The 23,193-nt window shown below is 38.9% G+C and overlaps 2 protein-coding genes across 5 annotated transcripts; one reads left to right on the top strand and one right to left on the bottom strand.

The window, feature by feature from the left end:
* Nucleotides 1-607: 607 nt before the first annotated feature.
* On the bottom strand, nt 608-15,459 carry CEP76 (centrosomal protein 76). Of its 4 annotated transcripts, none has more exons than XM_051773557.1 (12): nt 15,352-15,459; nt 13,863-14,018; nt 13,454-13,535; nt 12,859-13,083; nt 11,622-11,807; nt 9,391-9,488; nt 8,606-8,734; nt 6,008-6,199; nt 3,935-4,101; nt 2,727-3,060; nt 1,387-1,604; nt 608-995 (listed from the first exon to the last, which is right to left on the bottom strand). In XM_051773557.1, exons 1-12 carry the CDS (start codon nt 15,412-15,414, stop codon nt 857-859), a joined length of 1,989 nt encoding a protein of 662 aa, XP_051629517.1. In that variant the 5' UTR covers nt 15,415-15,459; the 3' UTR covers nt 608-856. The 4 variants fall into 4 exon arrangements, with proteins under 4 accessions (XP_051629517.1, XP_051629493.1, XP_051629500.1 ...); XM_051773533.1 differs by lacking the exon at nt 15,352-15,459 and adding an exon at nt 14,838-15,020 and having other exon boundaries at nt 644-995; XM_051773540.1 differs by lacking the exon at nt 15,352-15,459 and adding an exon at nt 14,501-14,737 and having other exon boundaries at nt 644-995.
* An 18-nt stretch (nt 15,460-15,477) lies between these two features.
* On the top strand, nt 15,478-22,680 carry PSMG2 (proteasome assembly chaperone 2). Its single transcript, XM_051774019.1, has 7 exons — nt 15,478-15,620; nt 17,222-17,393; nt 18,196-18,254; nt 19,069-19,187; nt 20,422-20,595; nt 21,785-21,905; nt 22,326-22,680. The coding sequence occupies exons 1-7, from the start codon at nt 15,552-15,554 to the stop codon at nt 22,416-22,418; spliced, it is 807 nt and encodes a 268-aa protein (XP_051629979.1). The 5' UTR covers nt 15,478-15,551; the 3' UTR covers nt 22,419-22,680.
* Nucleotides 22,681-23,193: the final 513 nt, after the last annotated feature.

Below are 23,193 nucleotides of genomic sequence, written 5' to 3'. Positions count from 1 at the left end.
AGAGGCACGATATAGAGATGTTCAGTAAGTCCAACTGCTTACCATTTTGCAAAGCATGAAGACTAAAAGATACTCAGCAAAATCATCATCCACAGGTTTAACACAGACAAAACCACAAATGGGTAATTAAGTTCAGATCTGAGTGTCAGAACTAGACAAAAACACAAATGGTTGCCAAGCAAAATGGCCTGGCTACAACTTCTATCTCAGAAACTTCCTCAGCTAACATCAGAAAAAAGGCACCACTTCATCTAACCCATCACATGTTCAGGTATCCAAGTCTTAATATATATTTTAAAAAACAAAACCATAAATTACTAAATTCATAGATTAACAAGATTACCTGTGTCTGACCGAACTGTTCTCAGAAGCTGAATGTAGAAGTTACTGCTGTGTCCAACAGTAGCGCAAATAAATTTTTGTTGTAGAAAGGACATATGCTTAAATGTCAGTATTACTGGATCTCAGTCACTCTCAAAGTATACCGTGGAGACTACAGGGAAAGGAGAGGAAGAATGGAGTTGCTTACTCTGCTGAGGTAAACCAGATTTATTTCTAAATGAACTCTCACACCAATTCAGAACTGCAAAAGAGAAGCCAGAATTTTATGCACACATTTTAGTAAATTGACCCACTTTCCTATAATTATGAAAAGTAACTTTTATTGCAAAGAATAATAAATTTTCTTTATAAATACAATCATTACTGTGTACACAATCCCCTTCAATACACACACTGTGGTATTCAAAATCAGTGGCATTTATATAAAAGACAATACTAGTTTTCAATTGCAAAACTTTATACCCACATGCATTATTTTGCAGATCTGAAAAGGTATGAATAATTTCGGGTTTTTTCAAAGGACAGAGCGGTATTTACAAGCAAACATGATCCAAACAGCACATGCAGATTCAGGGTATGTAAACACTCGTACACGAACTGCAAGTCGCACTTGGTCTCCCCTACAACAGATTATTTCTTCACAAAAAGGAGACCTGTATGATGAAAAAAAAAACAAGAGTAAGATATTATTAAAGCTTTCAATTACATAGTGCAATTTTTTTCCAATATGACTAACACTTAAGTAACAATGAGTTTCATGAGCCTATCATTACAAATAATATTATTATTCTATAGTGCAGGGGCTGTTGCCTTGGAGGAAAACAACACCACCACTGTCATTTTTAACAAGTACCAAGAAATTAAATTAACTTCTCATTCTGTAATTTAATCCACAAGAAGTCTATCATCAGTGAACTCACCAATGTAACCTAAAAGCTCTGTAGCCACTACACATACCATACAACTCTTCTTACAGCTCAAACCTAAGGAAATTAACTTTCTTTAAATTTCATTATTAAAAAAAATCTTTACATTTAAACTCACCGAAGACACGTAGCAAATGCTCTCCTGCCATTTCTGTGTACAAAATGGATAGGAAACCCTTTGAACGTGTGACCATCGGGTACTGCTCTTCTTATGGCATCTTGAAACTCTTCATTTCCTGCAGAAACACCTGTTGTGCGTTCAAGCTCATAGGCTGCTAATGCTGGTGACAACACATAGGAGAGCTGGTCATCCCAAACAGTAGAAAGGCCAAGATCCTGTGAGGCAAGTCACAGAATGATGACGACTGTGCAGAAGGAACATTAGGATATGCCTAAGCTTGCCTACTGAGTAGATTCAAATAAATACAAGAATCTTTAATTGGTAGTTAACAGCAGTGAACCCATGAAGCAGTACGATTTGTAGACTGACTCACACACCAAGCGGAAGAATCAAACATGACCAACAAAGTATCATACATTTAGCAAGGAATGAAGTTAGACTACTAGACTAAAACTTCAGGCCAGCAGAGTTGAAGCTAGATGCTTCAGCTACAGTATCTCTGAATGAAATGTAAGAAGAAATGCATAAATACACAGCAAAAATATGGAAAAGATCAACTACAATTCAACTCACTTTTTTTTAATGTCTCTCATGGAAAACCCTTTCTGAAAAAACAGTGCACAACAGCTCCCCAAAACACAAAGGCATGTACATGCACCTTCTTCCTACCAGCCCACAAATGCCAAGAAGTAGAAAAATTTACCATCCATGTATGTATTCAACACCGCATGAGACTCAATACTCTGATAATTGCTTGCCACCCCAAAGGTTGAGCATTGTGTGGGGAGAAAAACAAAAACAATGCAAAAACCCCACTAAAACCAGACATAAGCTAACAGACTTAAAATATCAATGCCTTCACATCCAGCACAGAAAAGAGTTGCTTCTGGCACACCACACCTTGTAAAAGTCCTGGTAAAGGATGAAATTAACTTCCAGAAATATCTCCAATTTTGTAAGGCAATTAGAGTAAGCTGAAAGTCTGCTTTTATCAAGGGACCACAAACATTTTTGCTGGATAGGCAAAGCCCACTAACAAACACATTAGATTTTCCTGGTGCTTTTACAGACCACTCAAAGATAGTTTGTAGCCCACACGTGAGGCTACAAATCACCGCTGCAAATAATAAGTATGATGTCTAAACCAGCTCAGTACAATCTTTCCAAACACTTTCTTCATTTGTTTCACTTTTCACATACCACATTTCTGCAAAAGCTGATGGAAAACACATTGCAAAGATACGAGTATGTGAACTAAGAAACGGCTATCCACAACAAGTACACAGTTAACACGTGGACCTTTATTACTGTGACAGATCAATGACAATCTTTCTTACCTTTCTGTGTTCAGAGACCAGTATTCTCAGCTGCAATTCCACCTCGTTGCTTGTTACTGCAGCATCTATCGCAGAAGCACACAGAGGAGGAAAAGGGGGAACTGAAGACGTTGCTCCAGGAGGGCATACGGATTTTATGGCTTCTCCACTCATGGGTTTCCATTTGGATTCATCGTGCAGGTCAAACACACAGACGTCCACAGCGTCAGAGGGCTGACAATTCCCAAAGAAATTCTGGTGGTTGAAGACACAACCTACTGTGCGATAAGGATACAGTGGCTTGGGTTGTTCGACTAGCGGTGGGTCATCAGGGTTGATAGGTCTGTGGATGTACCTAATCAAAAAGATTCAATTTCTTATTAATACATCTTATTTCAAGGCAAGGTAAAAATATTAAGATGGGACAGATATAGCCACTTCTCCTTTAAAAATACAAGCCACATTTCTTTTTTTCTCCAAAGATGGCATTAATTCGTTTACAGAAAAGTAATTATCCACATTTTGGAGGTATAATATACAATGAAAAAATAAATAATTTTTATTCTTTAAATCTAGAAAAAATAAGCTGATTAATCCAGCAGATTCTCAACAGTAACTAAATTTTGCAGCTATAACAACATACAGTTTCCCCACTAGTCACCATATTTGGAGAAATACATCTTCAAATGCTAATCATAGGATACACAAACAGTGGCAAAACAGAATTGCTTGTTTTCAGCACTGTCCTAGAAGCTTTAGAATACCAAAGAACTATGCGTGCTCTTCTCAAATGACTAAGCAAGAGAAAAATCTCAGAGAACTTAAAGAGATTTCTGCAGGGGGAAAAAAAGTAATGTACCATTGATTTCACTGATGAAATCAGGAGAAAAACAAGGGTTCCTAAACAATCATGTCAGATTTCATCTCCTTTATAAATAATGGCAGCGATAGCATCGATGGCTTTCAGCTGCCATAAGACACAGAATGGTTAGCATACAGTTTTAAAGCCACTGAAAACCATATTACAAACTGTTGAAATATTTCCCCTCACACTGAACCAGTTATTTTTTCCCAAGAAAAGCAGTACACAGGAAAAAGAGTCAAAGACAAAGGTCACCTGTATTACACGACAGGGTATAAAGATTAAAAAAAAGAAAAAAGCAACGACAAAAATAGCCCATGCAAACCTCAATTACATTGTTCACTTTTCTTATTTTCCTTTTACTCACCTATGTCCTGTTAAGCTCTCCCAAAAAGTAATTGTTCCATCAGTTCCACAAGTCATTACCCAAGTGTGAGGGACTCCTTTTGCTTTTGTTCCAACACACACAAAGGCTTCCAACCCAAACCCAAGAAGAAGACTGCACAGAAGGTTAGAATGATCTTCGCAGTCACCCTAGACGGTAAATATTAACAAGTTGTTTTGAGTATCAAGCAGGGATAAAACCTTAAAGAAAGAAAGTGGTGATATTTCTCTAGCAATAGTTGAACAAGTCATGTTTCTCTTCTGTTTATCTAAAGCATGTGTCAGAAGGCAGGATTTTACAGTTTAAACTTGACAAGTTTTAGCTTTCTAAAGTTTAGTTTCAGAATAAATCAGTTAAAAATGTATCTTGTAATGATAGACTATTTATATAGTTTATTCAAATATAGTGTATGATTAATACTGGGAAACATTTCCTACAACTATAAAGACACCTTCAAGTAACCCAAAGTGAGAATCTATCAACACGTGACGACAAAACTGATGTTCTAATTAAATGTAAAAATGTATATCAGGCAAATACCCGAGGCAAGACTAGAAATTACAAAATATTTTCACACAGTTAGGAAATTTACTCACTTAATAACATGCAATTCTACTGTTATTTCACCACCTTGAATGTGCTGTCAAAGTTGACAAATGAAACAAAGGTAAAACAAGGTTCCCCACAGATCTAACTGTAAACCAGCTGGAAGTCACGTGTAGTTGCTTTTCCCTTCAGTCAGAAAAGCATCTCATAAACACATTACTACCACTGATAATTCTCAGAAAACAATTTCCAAATGTAATGTCTAATATTCTTTGTCTCTTAATTTTTTCACAAATGTTAGCTGTAAAGGAAGAACAAAAATTGCTTATGCAATGGAGGCTTCATAACACAAAGCACAGCATTCAGAAGTAGAAGAGTAAGGCTCTTTAGCCAAGTAACTATTCACAATATTGAAAATGTAAAATTCAGAGTTCTTGGGTGTATCTTCCACTATCACAGTGTACAAGGGAAATATGCAGAAAAATAGGTTTGAACAAGTCCATAACAAACCTGTGCTATTTTAGTAATGCCGTACCACTTTTCACAAGAAAAGTAATAGTGGACCAGCCTGTGTCTCAGGAGCTAAATTCAGTTATTTTCTATACAGCTTTCTACCTCTGTCTTGAAGTAACACCTGTCTCCGTGCCTCAAACTTGAATTCCCCATTGTCATCTCCATCTGAAAGCCACTGGGTAGCCAGTGCTGCCTTTATATGGTACTTATGCATCATATGATATTGAGGGACAACAGCCAATGCCTGTTCTGTGGTCTTGGGAGACAGGTCTAAAATCTGTGACACAGTTCTTGCTTCCATGAACACATCTTTTTAATACAAACACATCAGTGACATTATTTTTGAAGGTAGAAGTATCTCCATTGCAATGAAAAGCACTGACCACCTCAAAGAGGTATTAAAAACGATCACTGTTACTTTTATACAGCAGAAGAACTGTAACCCAGAATGAGTAACAATTAGTTTCATTTATTACAGTTATATGTAATAAATATAATAAGTATCAGATCAAGAACTAGGCTGAAACATTAAGTGAAAACTCCTGTTTTGCAAAAAATGGAACGTAAATGCTGTCAGTATATTTTAGCCCATCTCACAAAAAAAAAAACCAAAAAACAAACCACAACCAGCAAAAGAGACTTTTCCTACTCTTCCTGGATTAGTCAAGAATTCAGTGAATTCTGCACATTAGTCCTCCATGCTAGCAGGAATTCACCGAATAATTATATGTGTTCTTAGAAATGCAATTGAAGAAAACCAAACTCACTGCCAGAGATGTATTGACAAATGGACCCCTTTACAGCAGTAAAGGAAGTCTGTGCCAAAGCCTTCTTGTCTACTATTTAATATCTGTCTTTAAAAAGAACTTAAATTACTGTAACAGAATCCTCCAAATTTTATTTAATCCATGAATTTCTCGCCTGTTTCAAATTACTGACTTCATTTTGAATATGATACCTGCTCTGCTGTGTCACACAAGGAGCACGTTCACATACCTTGTTTCTGCATAAAAAAGCGAGGAGGGTGCACCACTGCTCTTGCTTGCCACCCCCCCCTCCGATGACGGGAGCTCTCTCGTAACCCAGGACACTGACAAAACGTGCTGCCTGCCGAGGCGTGTCCAGCAACCGGCCCGCTCGCAGTGGTCTGACAAAGGAACACACCGGGCGGTTCACTCCGTTTTCATCCTGAACACATGTAAAATGGGGTTATTGGCCAGTCACTCAAGTAGGGCAAAGTATTCATCCTAACTTAGGTTGTATTTTTTTTATGCTATGGGATATACTATCCCTGGAATAACTATCACTCAAGTACCAGCAAGTCACAAAAATACTTCCAGAATTAAGACACAGGACCAATAAGGCAACTTATTTAGAGACACTAATAGTTAGATTTTTCTGCTGGCTCTGTCACTCGTAGGGCATTCTGGACTAAACGTCTGAACATAAGGAACAGCACAGGCTGTAATTTATCTTCTTAAATGTGAGGAACTGTTTGTGCTCCACCCACTATCAATTTCCACACTGTCATCAAACACAAAACCAAGCCAAAACAAAACTCCCCACACACCAAATCCCACAGCAAACAAACTCCCTCAAAAAGCATTAAAGACTCAGCGGCTGATTCTAGAGTTTAAAAGGTGTCTATTTGCTTCTGAATTTGAATTCCCTACCTCTTGTCATAATAACAAGCAATAAAAACTACTCACAATGAAGTAACTAATATTAGCAATAATACTAAGAACTTCTAACTCCTTGGAAAAATGAAAAAATAAGATGACTTGAAAAAGCTTTGTTTTATTACATGCTGCAGGCAAATACTATGATTATCAACTACTAAAACCATTTCAAGAAGTATAGAACTCTTCTATTCCTCACTGAGCTAAATTGGTACTTTTATGCTCATCTATTTTAGAAAGGGATCAAAGCCTTTTAAATCTCTGCAGCTTCAGGAAATTAAGGTCTCATATTTTTACTGTAGTCACAAAACCTGTTAAGGTTTTGTAATGCTTTTCCAGCAAGCTGGTGGAAGAAAAGCAGCATTTATTTGAAGTTGACTGGAATCCTGTTAAAAATTATTTCACAGCTTGAAAGCAATAACCCCTCCCCCCAGCAGGATTCATTTTTTAATACAGTTTCATATATAAGGCCTGTTTCTGCATTACTCATATGAAACTGAATGATAACTAAGTTATCAAACAATTCTAATTTTCTCAGAAATGAGAAAGGTCATCAAGGGCAGTTTTACTAAGATTTCCTATAGCCAGTGAGAGACTCAAGATGAGCTCTCTATAGGTACTGAACTAGCAAGAGCCTAGTTTTCATCCTTTTAATTACAGATTTGTTTCTCTTTATACCCTGCCCTGAAACCCTTAAGCCTTTGTATTGTGTCTGTTTGGAAGGGAGTTAGTTTTCTTCATAGCAGCCCCAGTGGTGCTGTGTTTTAGATTTGTGACAGAAACAGCGCTGGCAACACAGCAGTGTTTTAGCTGCTGCTGAGCAGTGCTTGCACAGCGTCATGGCCTTCTCTGTTTCTCATTCTGCCACCACACAGTTGTAGGTTCAGGGTGGACAAAAAGCTGGGAGGGGACACAGCCAGGACAGCTGACCTGAACTGACCAAAGGGATACCCCTTGCCATATAATGCCATGTTCAGCAATAAAACTGGGGGGATGGGGAACAGACTTTTTCTAAACTTGCCCCTGCTTGGAGACTAGCAGGGCATCAGCCTGCTCGTGGGAGGTGGTGAGTGACTGTCTTACTGTTTTCCTATTCTTCCTTTCTTTCCTTCAATTATTAAACCACCTTTATGAATTTTTGCTTGCTTTTGCCCTTTTTATTCTCTCCTCCATCCCATGGGGTGGAGTGAGAGAGTGACCGAGTGGGAGCACATCTGCTGGCTTGGATTTGGAAGTTCACATCACTACTGAACACTCCCAGTACAGCCAGAACAGAAGTTGTTGCTTCACTGAAGGGAAAGAGGAGGCACAGATTGCTTCAAGACACTACTCTGAGATAAGAAGTTAACAGTGCATTAACTCTGCTAGGAACATGGCTACCACACAAGGATCATACCACTCCCTATACTAAGGGATAACTGCCAAGGAGCAACTCTCACAGTAATTTATTAGACTGCAATAATTTTGACTGTAGCTATTGTGTGACATTAACCAGACAGATTGCTTTACAGATCACACAGAGCTCAGATATTGTGTAGATCTGTTCAAATACATCTAGTAAGTCTATTTCTTATAACTGTTTCATCTGGAATAAAATTTATCTGAAATAGTTTGCACAGATCACTCAACTTTCTACTATTTGTGAGCATTCAAAGAAAAGACTAAACAGGCTTTTTCACTCATACATTAGAGGTAGTTGGAGCAACCCTTCTGTCTGCATCATGCTACTGAGCTTCAGTACACAAACAGAAGTTCAATCCTTACAAACTCAATTTTTCGACACACCACATGTAGTTCTGTAGTGAATGTAACCATATCATAAATCTATTCAGATTCTGCATACACGTAAAGCTCAAAATAAAATAAAAAAAGATAACTTACAGAAAGGAGTGGTCTATTTGTAAAATTTACAAACCTGTGCAAAAATCTTTACTAGCCTTGCATTGTGTGTAGGCCTAATCTGCAGGTATTCTCTCCACCATTGCTTAGCATATACAAGAAATAAACGTTCTTTTTCTGCTGTTTTCTGACGTTCCAAAGTGAACTGCAGGTAAGAAAAACAAAACCAAACCTACACATACTAATTCCAAACAGGAAAAAAATCCCCAATCCATAATCAATAAGTACATTAACACTACCTCTGGCATATGTAAAATAAAGCTTAATATTTTAAGTGCGGCATGCAAATTCTGCATATTTTTAAATGGAAATCCAATTCAGAAAAACCTTAAGTTACATTTCTTGTTTGTAGGTTCTTATATTAAGCTTGACTGAAGTAGTGTTCATCTCAAGTGATGTACAGAGGGATTGCTCAGATTTTGTTGTGCAGAAGAATATCTGCATGCACCTTCAGACCAACATTTATGGGTTTTCCAAGCAGAATAGCTGACTTGAAATTATTGTTTCACATGGGAAAGGGAGTGAGAAACATACTACCTGAAGAAAATTAGGTATATTGCATCTTTATTTTTTCTCCTTAGTTTTGATACAAGTAATTAGAAAAACTACGACAGTAATATTTTGAATAATGTTCAGTATAGACAAAGTAGTTTTAAAAAAGTAATTATATTTAAATTTAACAGGGAACAAAAGTATCAAATAATAAAAAAATCAACAGCATTCAGCATCTATAATTCTATACTGAGTTTCCCCCCTCCTCCCCCAAAAAAGAATAAGTTAGCCCTCCCAGAACTTACTTACTTGAGTACTTGTTATTTCTGAAGACAGCGTCTTATTTAGCTGTGGATACATTTCCAGTCTGATGTTTAAAACACCAACAGAAACGCTTGATTCTGTACCTTTGAACCAAAAAATAAATTTTCATCAGTTCTCTCATATTCAATTTACTTAGATTATTTCAGCCAGGCAGGGGCAAACAACTAAAATAAATGTTAGACATATAATCACAAAAAGTGATTAAACTTCTTTCAATATGGGCAAAATGAGAATCTTTATTTAAATTTCAAACTCAAATGAGGCTGTATGAGAGCATAATCTGACAAAAAAAAGCACAGATGTATATATCCAAGATAATTATCTAAGGCCCTATTTGCAGCCAGTACTGGGATGTATGACACAAATGGTGTTCTAGAAATGTTTAGAACAGGCATCTAAAATCAAATTGGAGAGTAACACACACTGTTAACATACCTATTCCTACTGATTACACAGGCAGCTCAAATTTAAGTAGCTGGAAATAAGTCAAATTCATCTTTCCCAAGATACAGTTCATTATAAAGGACCCCAACTGTCATACCAAGAGATTATTCAACATAAAAAAACCTCCCCAAAACAACAAACAAATGAACCAGAAATCCCCCCAAACTTAATGTTCTTGCCTAATGCTGAAAATTTAGAATTACATGAACAATCAGAAGCATTACAAAATGGATTACAGATGGGATTATAGGCAATACAAGCAGTAGAAGCCTCACATAACAGTTTATCTATTCATCCGAAATGGTAGCATGCTTTGATGTTCTTGATGCATTTTGTACAATGACAAGACTTTAGAAGAGGAGAAAAAGCACTGGATTTGCTGCATTGATGCTTTACTACTTCAAAAAATGCTAATAAGAAACAGATTTAACTTGCTCCATTATGTGCTATGCATTTCCAAATCATTATAAAAAAAATATCACAGAATGGCCTGGGTTGGAAGGAAGAACCTGGGTTGGAAGGAAGATGATCCAGTTCCAACTCCCCTGCTGTGGGTAGGGACACCTTCCACTAGACCAGGTTGCTTGAAGCTCCATCCAACCTGGCCTTGAACACTTCCAGGGATGGGGCATCCACAGCTTCTCTGGGCAACCTGTTCCAGTGCTTCAGCAGCCTCATAGTAAAGAATTTTTTCCTAATATCTAATCTAAAGCCACTCTCAGTTTGAATCCATTTCCCCTTTCCCTGTCACTCCATGCTCTTCTAAAAAGTCTCTCTCCAACTTTCTTGTAGGCTCCCTTCAGGTACTGGAAAGCCACTATAGGTCCCCCAAGCCTTCTCCTCCTCCAGGTTGAACAATCCCAATTCTCTCAGCCTTTCCTCATAGAAGAAGCTAACGAACATAGTAGGAAATAAACTTACTAGATTTGTATAGGCTGGATAAAACACTGCACCAAATCAAATGCTCTCTAAAAAGAATGCAGGGAATAGCGATAACAATCAGGAATAATTTAGATAGCATATCCAATCTTCAGAATATTTTTAAGGTATAATTCAATCTCTTTTGAAACTATCAAGAACTGCTCAACTACCTAAGAGGAAGAAAAAGTAGGATAAAGAGTAGACAAATGACTCAGTAGCTGTTAGTAAACTATGGGACAGCTACCCCTTAGGAAGTGACGGAAGATCTACTCTTTATGCACTAAATCATAATATCCTAAAAACTTAGGTTGGAACTCCTGAAAAGGGGAGTGGGGACACGTGATACACAAAAATACAGATGTATATTAACTGCTAAGCACCTTATCAAAGCCATTCAACCCTTCCATCAGAAAACATGCTTTCAGCAACAGGAATAAATGGGATCAGAGCAGAGATCCCTTTCTCTAGAACTTGCTAGTTTTCTATGAAAGGCACACAAGCTAGATTTTACTCTGCAGTGCACCAGTCAGATACATATTTCTGAAGATGAACTGCTGCTTTTTTGTTTGGCTGGTTTGTTTCTGAAACCTTATCTAGATTGTGCAGATAATAAGCAGTGCGAGTTCCAAGACATTGGGACCAACATTACACAGGATCTGGAATATTCATTTTTAGCAGCGTGGTAACAAAAAACCCTGACTATTAAATTTTCTAGACATTTTCTAAAGATACTATATAGTCATACTTACGAATTAAACTGAAATTGAACCAGATAAAAAATACTGCTTTAAGCTTACAACCAAGCTCAGTACCCAAGATTTTCAGTGATCGTGTTTATTATTTACCCTTACCTACACCCAGGAGTTCAACAGCAATATTTGTTATGCCGTTCTCTGCAGCCAAGACAGATCGCCACTCCAAGAAATAGGATGCTACCAGTGTGGTCTCACCAAATGTGTCTGTTTTGATCAGAACCATATGCACTGGATCACATATAGATAACATAGTAGTTGCATCCACCATTTTACTTCCATCACCTGCCATTATTAAACCAAAAGAAGATCGCAAAAATATTATAATCCCAAATTAAATCCTCAAAATTAAAAAAAAAGGCAATAAAATGCAATTTATGCAATGAATATAAAGAAAAATCTTGAGTCCAGACACGTAAGCAACGATCCCATCTTAAAACCAAACCAAGCTTAGGACAGAAATACAGAAAGATCACAGTTAATTTACAGAGGAGATAAAAAGGTTCTTGTAGTTGAGTATTCCAATGTACCAGTTCAGCTACACAAAAAAATTAAAGCAGAATTAGCATTTAAGAAAATAAAGACTATTAAAGCACCTTTAAGTAAAAGCAACTGAAAAATATTCTTTAAGTTGGAGTGTCACGTCAACTTAATAAATATTAGTATTTAGGAAAAACTTGCTCTCTAGTTAAGCTTGACTCTGTGATATGAACTGCTCCGTGAGCAGCAGAATTAACTAAATCTGATTTTCGTTGAATTTACTGTCTTCTCCAAGCTCAACTGCAATAACTCTGGCTTTCTCTCTGTTCCATGATATTCCATAAGGCACCGTACAGTTCTACAGGATTCAGAAAACATCCAGAAATCTTTTCACAACCTACTTAGCTCATTTCATGTTCCCTGGGTACCAACAGAAGAACAATAATACAGGCTGTGGATGGCTGACTCTTTTGCAGGCGTCTGCCAGCTGGTAGGCAAATTGAACTCACACTGAAGCTTTTCCTTCCATGTGTCAACAAACTTATATTTTTCTTCTTCACTCTTCAGCACAAAGTTCACAAAAACCACAGCCACCTTAGTATCTCTTACATCTGTGACACTATCACCTCACTGGATAAAGTTGGTCAAATTCAAGTTATTATAGAGCAGAAGAGAAGGAAAAGAGGCAAGAGCAGAGAAAGATCTACAAGTGGCACAACCCAATACAACAATCAGTTTCCTTAGAAAAACACAATAAAAAACAGGAAGAAAATCCACTAAATAACATCAAACACAATAACTCTTAAGTCAGAAAAAAACCCAACAGCATCAGCTTTAAACTCATAATATTCCTTACCTAGGTTTTCCTTGTGTACTTCAAGTAAGAAGCCATCATGAAAATCTGGCTCGCAGGCACAGGGTACAGGTTTAGAACGGAAGCGTTGGTTTCGAAAATGCAAACACAGAGTGAAGGTGGAACAGATTTGGCCAGGCAGAGGATCTGGTTCCTGAAGATGTTCCAGAAAAGCCTTTCCACCCAAAACCTGAAGGTAAAGATACCTTCGTGTTGGGTCAATGTTTGCTGTAAAGCGTAGCGATAAAAATGAAGAGACTACAAACAGATCTCAGAAAGCTTAAATTGTTAAGTATCGGGTAACTAACAGGAGACCAGGAAACAAAAGAAACTTTCTTGAAACAAGTGCTGAGGAGACAATGTTTTTAAAATGTATTGAAGTTATCTTAACATAAAATAAATTAAATAATGAAAAAGTCACATTTAATGCAACACTGATTGCTGCTGCTTACATGAATTTACTTCCTGTGAATAAGCAGGGCAAACATCCACCTTTATGCCAGTTCATATTGGATTACTAATTCAGAGTGCAAAAATCACAGACTTCAAATTCCTCTCAAAACTATGATCCAAACATTTAAATAAACAAGAAACATACTTTTTTTCAGAACTGGTGGTTCTCTGTCAACAAAATGTGTTGATGGTTTTGGAGCTGAAGTCCTCTCCTTTTCATTCACATCCTGGAATCACAATTAAGACTTTTTAAGGAGTCAAGGGATGCAACAGTGCTCTTACCACAGTCTTCTAAAAATTAAAGAATCCCCCATTTCAGCTGAATGCCATTCCTTAAGTATGCTCCCTTCTAGTACTTGAGGTATAACGAAGCTGAACAAATATTTTCAATGCAGTATTATCATTAAACCAATTTCAGCATATGCATTAAGCTTTCCTGCTACTATTACGTCACAAAGCAGTAAAGCCATTAAAAACCTTCAGAAGTCGCAGATTTCCACTACGTCAGTAAGAGGAATAAGCAAAAATACTTTCACTCTTCAAAAGCTACTCACAGTTACAAATTTAAGTTCCTTCATAACATCATCAATGATTCCTCGTTGTCTTAAGGCTTTTATCAGATCTTCTGTGGATAGCTGCTGATGCTCAGGTGCGAGCTCTTCACGTATAGTCTCAGCTAGAACTTCTCGTATCCTCCCATGGACATCCATCTGAAAGAAAACACACTGTATGTTACAAATACAAGCTCTTTACATGGTAGTGGCTACGACTTAACAGTTAAGTCTGTAAGAATTCTCCTGGGAACAGAGAAAAACTACACCAAAATATTGTTCTTTTCAGAACTAACCAAATGAACCACTGTGTTACAAAAACAGCCCTTCAGGTGAAAAAAATCACAAGCATACCAACCTGAGCATTTTCACTTCTCTTTGACAGCATCCTTTGCATTGAACTTCCTTCCTCACAAAATGATCTGCAAATCCATCCATTATAAAATGGTCGTTGTTCCAATTTCTCATCTCCCTCATAATTCAATCTTAGTATAATACCTTCTTATTTTTTGAGGGCAAAAAATACACTTCTATATACTTGCAGGTAAGGTACGAAAGTAGTAAATCTCCCTTGCACGCTTCCCCTACACTCAAAGGGAAGTCTGAGAACGTCTGCCCTACATCTGAGCTGTGTAACTTACATGGATCTATAAACCTGTCTCTCACACAGGAAGGATGTTAAGGACACAGCTGCTGCGACCTGAAATACAGTCACAGAATGACTTGGGTTGGAAGGGACCTTAAAGATCGTCTACTTCTAATTCCCCCCTGCCACGGACAGGGACACCAGATTGCTTAGAGCCCCACTGAACCGGCCTTAAACACTTCCAGGGATGGGGCATCCACGACTTCTCTGGGAAACCTGTTCCAGTGCCTCATCTACCCTCACGGTGCAGAGTTTCTTCCTAATACCTAATCTACAGACACTTTCTTTCAGTTTGAATCTATTATCCCTTCTCCTGTCCTGTCACTACATACCCTTGTAAATAGTCCCTCTCCATCTTTTTTGTAGGCTCCCTTCAGGTCCTGGGAGGCTACTATAAGGTCTCCCCTGAGCCTTCTCTTCTCCAGGCTGAACAATCCGAATTCTCTTAATCTTTCCTCACAGGAGAGTTACTCCATCCTTCTAATCAACCTGGCGGCCCTTCTCTGGACTCGCTCCAAGTACCCCGTTCTGCCGCACGACAGGTGAGCAAATTCACCACTCTACCAACAAGCGATAGATAAGCTACAGCATCGGCATTTATTTCCCCGTCAAGACCCTCGCTCGAAAAAAACAACAAGAAAATGACATAACGGTGCCTGGAAACCACCTGCAGAGTCCGAAGTTGGGAAAACAAAGCGAGCGCGTCCCGCCGCCGCCTCAGCGGGCGCTGCCGCCACACAGGGCGGGTGACAGCGCGGGGCTCCGCGCCGCCCGCTCGGGAGCCGGCACGGCCCCCCGGGGCACAAGGGAAGCCTCTCCGGCGCCGCACCGCAGAGCCAGCCCCACCTTGAGCAGCTGCTGGTGGATGATCTGCTTCAGCTCCGAGGCTTTCTCCGGCGGCAGCGACATGGCGGAGCCGGCAGGGTAAGCAGCGCCAACCGCCTTCCGAGGGGCGCGGGCAGCGCCGCCACCGCCCCCTGGTGGGGACACGCGGGCACGGCGTGCGGGCCCCGCTTCCTTCCTTCCCTCCGCTCTTCCCGGCCGGCATGTTCGTTCCTTGCGACCGCGGCGGGGGTCCCGCCGCCTCCGACTTTAAAGGCTTCACTCTGCTCATGGTGAGTCGCGTTTCTGCTCCGCCCCCGCCCTCGATGGGTTTGAGGGGTGGCTGCCCCAGGTCCCGGCGCTGAGGGCTCCACTCCTGTGAGGCGAGACAGGAGGGGCTCGGGTCTCTCCCTGCCCTGCCCGGGGCTCATCCCTGGGTACTTGGCTGCGGGGTAAGCGGAGAAGGCTCTGGGCAAGCGGTGTGTGTCATCTGTGGGGTGTTGTGCCGAACAAAGGAGGGTTTGGAGGGCGCCTTCCCAGGGCTGTCTCCAGCAGAGATTGACGCGGTCCCTTCCGTTTCCGTCAGCTTCTCCCTCCGCAGAACCCCGGGTTTTAGCTCCTGTCAAGATGTTACGTGCCGAGCTGCGATAGCTATATACAATTTTAGAGCAATAGCTATATGCCACTGCGCTAAAAATTAATATGCCCTATGTGATTTTGCAAGATTTGTAGCACCCGTGGGTTGCCACTGCAATAAAAGGTTGTGGGTTTTTTTTTTTCATTTAGGTACGATATATAAATGTTTCCAATGTAAAAAATCCTCATTTCTGCTATATTTAAAACTGGGATTAGGATTGTCATAGGAGGTGTTTTTATCCCCTGATGAGGTCGATCTCAAGTAATGGTACCCGAGGTGACCGTGTCTCTGTGAAGCGAGAGCTCCAGCACAGGCTGCGATGGGGCAAAACCCATCATTTCTCCTGCCTACATCATTTCTCTCCCTTTCCTGGGTTAGTTAAAGGTAACATCGCTTCCCACCCAGGGCTGCACAGCCTGGGATGACTCTGCAGGCTGCGCGGGAAGTCATTCCCGGTCAGCTGACAAGCGGCAGGAAATGCATCACTGCTGTTTCCTTCGTGTAGGAGTAACAGGGCTTTGGATTCCATCCGGTGTGCAGCGACACGCGAAGTCCTGTCGCGTCCTCCTTCACCTTCTGTCAGCATCAAATTCGGTGTCTCTCCGCGACGGGCAGCAGCAGCAATTCGTAGATTTGCTTATAAATTAGAGGAAAGAAACTGAAAGTTTTAATGTTGTCTTCCTGTAATAGTTTCTTCGGGAGGACACAAACTCCTGAATTTCTCTTTGTGTGCCATTGCATTGGGTCAGTATATTACATCAGTATCTGCCCCAGTTGGTGATAACGGCACTGCCTGTGAAATTAATCCAAGGGAACCCTTAGCATTTTCATCCTTAAAAAAATGAAAAATTACCTACTCTTGTCTATGGGTCAATCTGAGATTTAGAGGTTTAATATATAACATCAGCGTTACCATTGGGTGTCACATGAGGTTTGCAAGTCTCACATCAGTTTCTTCAGTGGCTTTTATGTACTCTCTGTCCAAAAAAGGAGGGGAGTAAGTTTTCAAGCCTATGTTTAAGTTTATAGCGAGACAGGATTATTCACAGAAGTGGCCAGGGGTTTTTCTGTGGGACAGGGACCAAATTCTGTATTGATAATCTGCTAAGAAATAAGTCACCTTTGTCAGAGGATGAGCAGCTGCTTTTAGAAATCACGTTTGACCAGAATTGAAGCAATTTTAACTTTCACTGTTTGAAGAGCACCTTGTATCATCTGTAAAACACACTGTAATTTGGTACAATTCTGTTACTTCAGCCAGCAGTGTCCGTGGGAAATGTTGGTCAGCTGGCAGTAGATCTGGTGATTTCCACACTTGACATGACTAAAGTTGGTTACTTCTACACTGATTGCCTGGTGCCAATGGTTGGAAATAACCCATATGCAACAGCAGAGGAAAACTCAACGGAGCTGAGTATAAATGCTGAAGGTGGGTATTGAATGCTGAAGGTATTTACAAGGTGCTTAAGGTGCAAGAACATCACGTTTTCTTTTTTTTTGTTATTGTTACACTTTGCTGATGTACTTAAATTAAGGTCAGTAATAACAACCGCATTAACCTACAGGTAAGAACGTATTTACTTTTCACGGAGGAGACTGTACCTGTTGTTATTTTGGAAAACCAATTTGACATGTGGAACTAGTAAGAAATATTGAATTTCAACATTATTGCAGTGCAGCCAAAACTTTTTGTGGTGTTAATCCAAAGTAACATCAACTCTGCACATACTTAAAATAAACTGTTTGGATGCAAACTGAATTTCTGGTGTAGAAGGATATTTGTCTGCTCTCCTTCCTTTCTTCCTACCTACATTTGCCTTTTTCCCTATGCAATGTTTTTCCCTCTCCCCCCTACAAATATGTAGTTTCTTTCCCTACATTGATCATTGTATTTAATTTTTTTTATCCTCTTAAATCACAGAAATCTAAGGATAATATGTCAATCTTTGCAAAGCTGCAAAATCGATTGAGTCATTACCAGTGGCAGATCTTCATATATTTTTCTTCATTTAATCCTTTAAGTTTAGTACAAGTTAAATAAAGACCAGTGAAGACATTGCACAAAAATACGTATTCTTAACACTGTGTATATTGTCACACTTTCCCATGTGAATTGATAGCTGAAAGGTTTACTATCCTGAGGTTTGTAAATTGGATAAATCTTGATATTTCTAAACCCAGATCTCTTTCTCAGTTTCTTCTTAACAAGACCTAATTATTTCTTCTTGTAGTGTATTCCCTACCTTCAAAGAAACTTGTAGTCCTGCAGATCAGATCACCTTTCATAAAGGTAAGTATGTTCATTGATTGTTCTTACTTCACTATTTGGTTTTAATAGTTCTGCTGGCAGGCAGTTCAAGTGACCTAACAAAATTATTTTTCTACTTCATGCTATAACACCTTCTGCAGTTGATATGATTTTACTGATTTCTGCATTCAGTGACAGCTGAGCTTTTGTTTTGTTTTTCCAAGCCCCACAACAGCCTGTATGTGGTGAAAGATTTTAGTATAAATATCTTCTTAGTTATTAACAGTCTTGAAAATACAAAATTATCTGGGGTTTGTCTGGGTTGGGGTTTTTTTTTACATTTATTGGTTTTGTGTCTTCTTTGTAATAGCTTAATTTTTTTGTGTCACACCAAGTAATTATTTCATAGCGTTTTATATTAATTTAAACTGCATTCATTGTGTAAAAAATGAAGAATTTAGAATTACTCATTAACTGGACAGCAGCTACTATTTAAAATAAGCAGAATACCATACCAGAAAAATATTTTGTGGTGCAGTTTTTTAGCCATTGAAATTGTGCTAAAATACTCTGTGATCCTGCCACCCCATCTTAGTCTATAGCTTTTTCCATTGGTATTAATGGCACACAAAACAGGTGGCACTGATGTTGTTAACGTGGTCTAAATGATAATTTTTGTCATTCTTCGTGTAGTTTTGATGAAGTGAACAACCAGGACAGTGCTCTGCTTTTTAAAAGTATATCTGGGACTGAAGACTAAGTGGATATGAAGAAGAATTTACATCACTGCTAAACGTTAAATGTAACACCTTATATTACATTTTCCACTTTTTTTTTCCTGTGTCTTTGCATAAAGAACAAGTACAGGCCATTCTGTGAAGCCCTGCTTTCTTGGGTGAAAGGCAGCAGATGTGCCAGAGTCGTCGTTCTGTCGAGCAGCCACGCGTACCAGCGCGACGATGAGCAACTCCTGGGGTATGTCTGTGTTTTTAAAAGACCTAATGGATGTTTCTGTTCTTTTGGACTGACATGTTTCCCTCTGCTGAGTACTTTTGGCAGAGTGCTTTTGCTTGGCTGTGTACATAGGCCATGAAATGCTTAGTATACTATTAAAATTTGATGTTATACAGGATTATTTTATGCAGGTCTCTGAACTTTGTTAGTTACTACTGTCAGAATTACTGATCAAATAACAAGCTGTAAGCAAATTGCACTTGGCCTGCACTGTCAGGCAACAGAGCCTCAGTTCTAACTTCTTGTGGCTGCAAGCAGTGTCAGGCATCAACTGCTGACATACAGGTCACAAATTAGATTTTTAACAGTTGATTATAGTATTGGTTAGTTTCTTACCTCTTCATCCTCATTCTGCGTTTTGAAGGTTTTCTTTAATACAGTAAGTTGTCATTTTATTTTTTTTTTAATAGGAAGTAATCAGTTATTATTCGTTGGGAAGCAACAGACTGTATGTATTTTTTTAGATATTACCCATTTAAAACCCAGGCGTTTCTCGCTTATCGAGGGCATCGTAACTGGTGACTTACCAGAAAACAAATAAAATTAGCGTTTTTGCAAAAGACCAGTTGTTATCCTCAGGCTGTATAAATCTGTAGGGCCTTAAGGGAGGTTTAGGTCTGTTGTGCACGTCCCAGAAGTAGTGGTAGTTGCATGCAATTGCAGGATGGCCAGCTAACATGGAATGAAATGAGAGGGACTGATGGTTATTTGATGAGGTCTGAGTCATACGTTGTGGTGATTTGACCCCCCTCACTTCCCTCAGCACCACAGGATAACTCCCTTATCGCAGATGTACTAGTGTGAGCTAATTAAAAATACTATATCGTGGTGAAGTCCAAGTTTACCCAGACTTGAAATTAATCACCTCCTATCTGAAGGAAGAAAAAGCACATTTTATTTGTAAATAATTTTAACAACCATAAGCAGTTCTCCTGTGTATGCGCTTGTGTATTTGGTACTTGCCAGTTATTTGAGCCCCTAAAAAGTGGGTACCACCTTAGTTCTATTTGTGGCAGAGAGTAGTTTGTACTGTTTTGAGACCACAGACTTAACCTTCTAACTTTGATTTGAGGAGGGAGGGAATGTCAGAGGAATTCTGCAAGTGTGAGGTCCTCAATGCTTGCACCTTCTGTCTGCCACAACTTTGGTAATGTCTTTCCTTGAAAGACTTAATGTATTCTTGATTTGTTTCTAGGACACCACTGCGCTACCTACTTACACCTGATCTTGAGAAAGCAGTTGGAGGCCTTATGCAGGAGCTAAACTGGAAAGAAATGGAAAAAGTAGCAGCTTACCCTGGAATAAGTGATACAGACAAAGTTCTGCATATTCCTGGAGGTGGCATCACAAAACTGTTGTTTACTGAGAGGTGAGTTGTCTAAAGATAAGCACAGAACGATATCAGTAGTCTTGTTTTTAGTACTTGGGTAAAATTATATTTTAAACTGGTGTGTTACAGGAAAAGTTCCTCTTTTCATAGAACAGGATTTTATAGAAATAGAACTTTTTCCAGGTCAAGCCCATAATTAGGAGGGGGGAAAAAATGGGAATTCTGCATAATTTAAGTTAGAATATGATAAAAATATAAGGGAATCAGCTTTACAGTTAAATTCACAATTAATCTGGTATCTGATTTTATAAACCATAATTTTTTAATAGCAGAATTCCTGAACCTGTGATACTTTAACTAAAATGGTTTCCTGTGACAAATGGTTCCATCACCAGTTGAAAAAAAAAAAAAACAAACCAAAATCACAAACAATTCTGAGCACTAAGAATAAGTTAAGATTTCAGGGCCAGCAAACAATTAGATTAAAGGGTTTTCTTAAAAGGTATGTGCATCAGAAATTGTGCTGAAAGCATGTCTTGAGTTTTTATATTTTGGATATTAATACTCACTATGGCACTGTGTAGTTTTGTAAAAGATATTTGTTTTGTAAGTGTCAGGTGGAAAATTGACTTTTACTTTTAATTATTATTTTTGACATCTGTCCACACTGTTGCATCCAACAGCAGCAGAGTTACTAATACCATGCTTACCTATGTAATGACCTCAGTATAGAAACAGTATACAAATGTAAAAGAAAAGACCTGCCAGGACTTAAGGGGGGGAAAAATCAAAAATAACAATCTTAATATATTAATGAAAAAAATGAGAGTATTGTGAGTAATGTAGTGATATGCAGCCTGCAAAACTGCTAGTTTAAAATACACAGAAAAGTAAGGAGTGATTCTATCAAAGGATCTGTATAAATGCCCCACCAGCACAAAGATGCAAACTAAGTTTGCATGTAAAAGAGGCACTGAGTACTCTTGCAAGATGTAGAATTCCTGCCTTGCAAGTTAAAGAACAAATTCAAGACTAAGAAAAAGGGCATGAAATGTGAAAACGCAATCAAGGAAGTCTGGAGGAAAAAAAATCTGTCTATATATGCATACATTTTTACTTTTTTGATTTGTTTTTAACAAGCCATATGCAGGTTGTTGTTCCTCTTAATACATAAATATTGTTTTGAATCTAAAAAAGGAATATAAATGCCTGCTCATTTTTGTTACAGCTGTTCAAAGGGAATTCAAATGGCAGTTCTTCTGAAATTTTGCTCAGAAGGGGACAACATTCCTGATGCATTTGTTCTTGTTAACTATCTTAATGAATGGCTCCAGCTGGTTAAAAGTGAAGTAAGTCCTGTTTGATCTAGAGTTCTTGCTTTCATATTTTATATACATTGTTTTCATTTTTCCTCAGTACAGAACTTCAAAAATGTTATTCAGATGAATTTTAGAAAAGTTAAATATGTTTGGGCTGGGTTCATTTTAGCTCTTGGTCATCAAGGATACACCAAATTAAATATATATTTTGATTACAATCTCACAGGGAATCTCCCCACCTGAAAAACCAAACCTGAACACCAGTTCTTTCGTTTGACAGGTGCGGGGAAAAATTGGGTGGGGGCTTGATCAAGTTCTATCTTCAGTGCCCTTCACTAAAGCAACCCACCATGACACTGACACTTGTACTGCTGCTGGTTATTTTAATACCTGTGCCAGACATAGAATTACATCATTAGTACTTAAAGAATTATTCTGGTTTTGTTGCAGAGCAACAATTCCACAGATTCTTCTTCTCAGTGGAAGATACCAAGTTCTTGGCGCTTACTTTTTGGCAACGGTCTTCCACCTGCACTCTTCTGATCAATGCTGAACTCTCCTGTGAGTCACGTGCGTGGTCACAGACATCCCCTGAGGTGGTGATTACGTAGCAATTGCCAAGCAACAGCAGCTTGCTTTGTTGTCTGCATAAATGCTTTATTTAAGAAAAATTCCTTTTGCCTGTGTGGGTAGCTGAAGAAATTAAGGTAACTTTCACAAATTGACCAAAGAAGTACGTTTTGTACAGTTGTTTATTGAGTAACTTCGGTTGAAAGTTTTTTCTAATAAAATATTTTTTAAGAAACCTTATTCTTTAGTGAAGTGTTATTGCCAAGGACAAGCCTGTGGTGCTCCTTCTTAAATCAGCTGAGAACCTGAGAGTGATGTGTAGGCATGGATTTTCTTGTGAAGATAAAACCCTTCTCTTCCATGTCAACTGGGGATCTTTTTTTCAAAACTTCCTGGTGATGTGAGTGAAGGTCAGAAGTGATCTAGTTTTGCCTTCTTTTCCCAGTGCTGTTGCAGTAGATTCAGCTGGGGAGACTGCAGGCAGTATAACAGGCGGTTCTGGCTTTTGTGGTCTACTTAGAAACTGAGAATGGCTTGGGTTGGAAGGAATCTTAAATATCATCTAGTTCCAAACCCCCTGTCTTGGTCACTAGACCAGCTTGCTCAAAGCCCCATCCAACCTGGCCTTCCAGGGATGGGACATCCATAACTTCTCTGGATAACCTGTTCCAGTGCCTCATCACCCTCACGGTAATTTCTTTGTAATATCTAATATCCTAATATCTAATCTAAACCTACTCTCACTTTA

The sequence above is a fragment of the Manacus candei genome, unplaced genomic scaffold (assembly GCF_025592945.1).
Source record: "Manacus candei isolate 608988 ecotype Guabito, Panama unplaced genomic scaffold, ASM2559294v1 h1tg000008l, whole genome shotgun sequence".
Taxonomy (NCBI): domain Eukaryota; kingdom Metazoa; phylum Chordata; class Aves; order Passeriformes; family Pipridae; genus Manacus; species Manacus candei.
The sequence above is the reverse complement of the archived record's forward strand: the minus strand, read 5'-3'. Positions and strand labels throughout refer to the sequence as shown.

Coding starts and splice junctions, on each gene's coding strand:
- CEP76 (XM_051773557.1), bottom strand. CDS start 15,414: ATGTCGCTGCCGCCGGAGAAAGCCTCGGAGCTGAAGCAGATCATCCAC. Junction 4,102..6,007: donor CTTTTTTATGCAGAAACAAG/GTATGTGAACGT, acceptor TTTACCGTCTAG/GGTGACTGCGAAGATCATTC. Junction 996..1,386: donor GCATTTGCTACGTGTCTTCG/GTGAGTTTAAAT, acceptor TTCATCATACAG/GTCTCCTTTTTGTGAAGAAA.
- PSMG2 (XM_051774019.1), top strand. CDS start 15,552: ATGTTCGTTCCTTGCGACCGCGGCGGGGGTCCCGCCGCCTCCGACTTT. Junction 15,621..17,221: donor AAGGCTTCACTCTGCTCATG/GTGAGTCGCGTT, acceptor CTGTTACTTCAG/CCAGCAGTGTCCGTGGGAAA. Junction 21,906..22,325: donor TCCAGCTGGTTAAAAGTGAA/GTAAGTCCTGTT, acceptor GTTTTGTTGCAG/AGCAACAATTCCACAGATTC.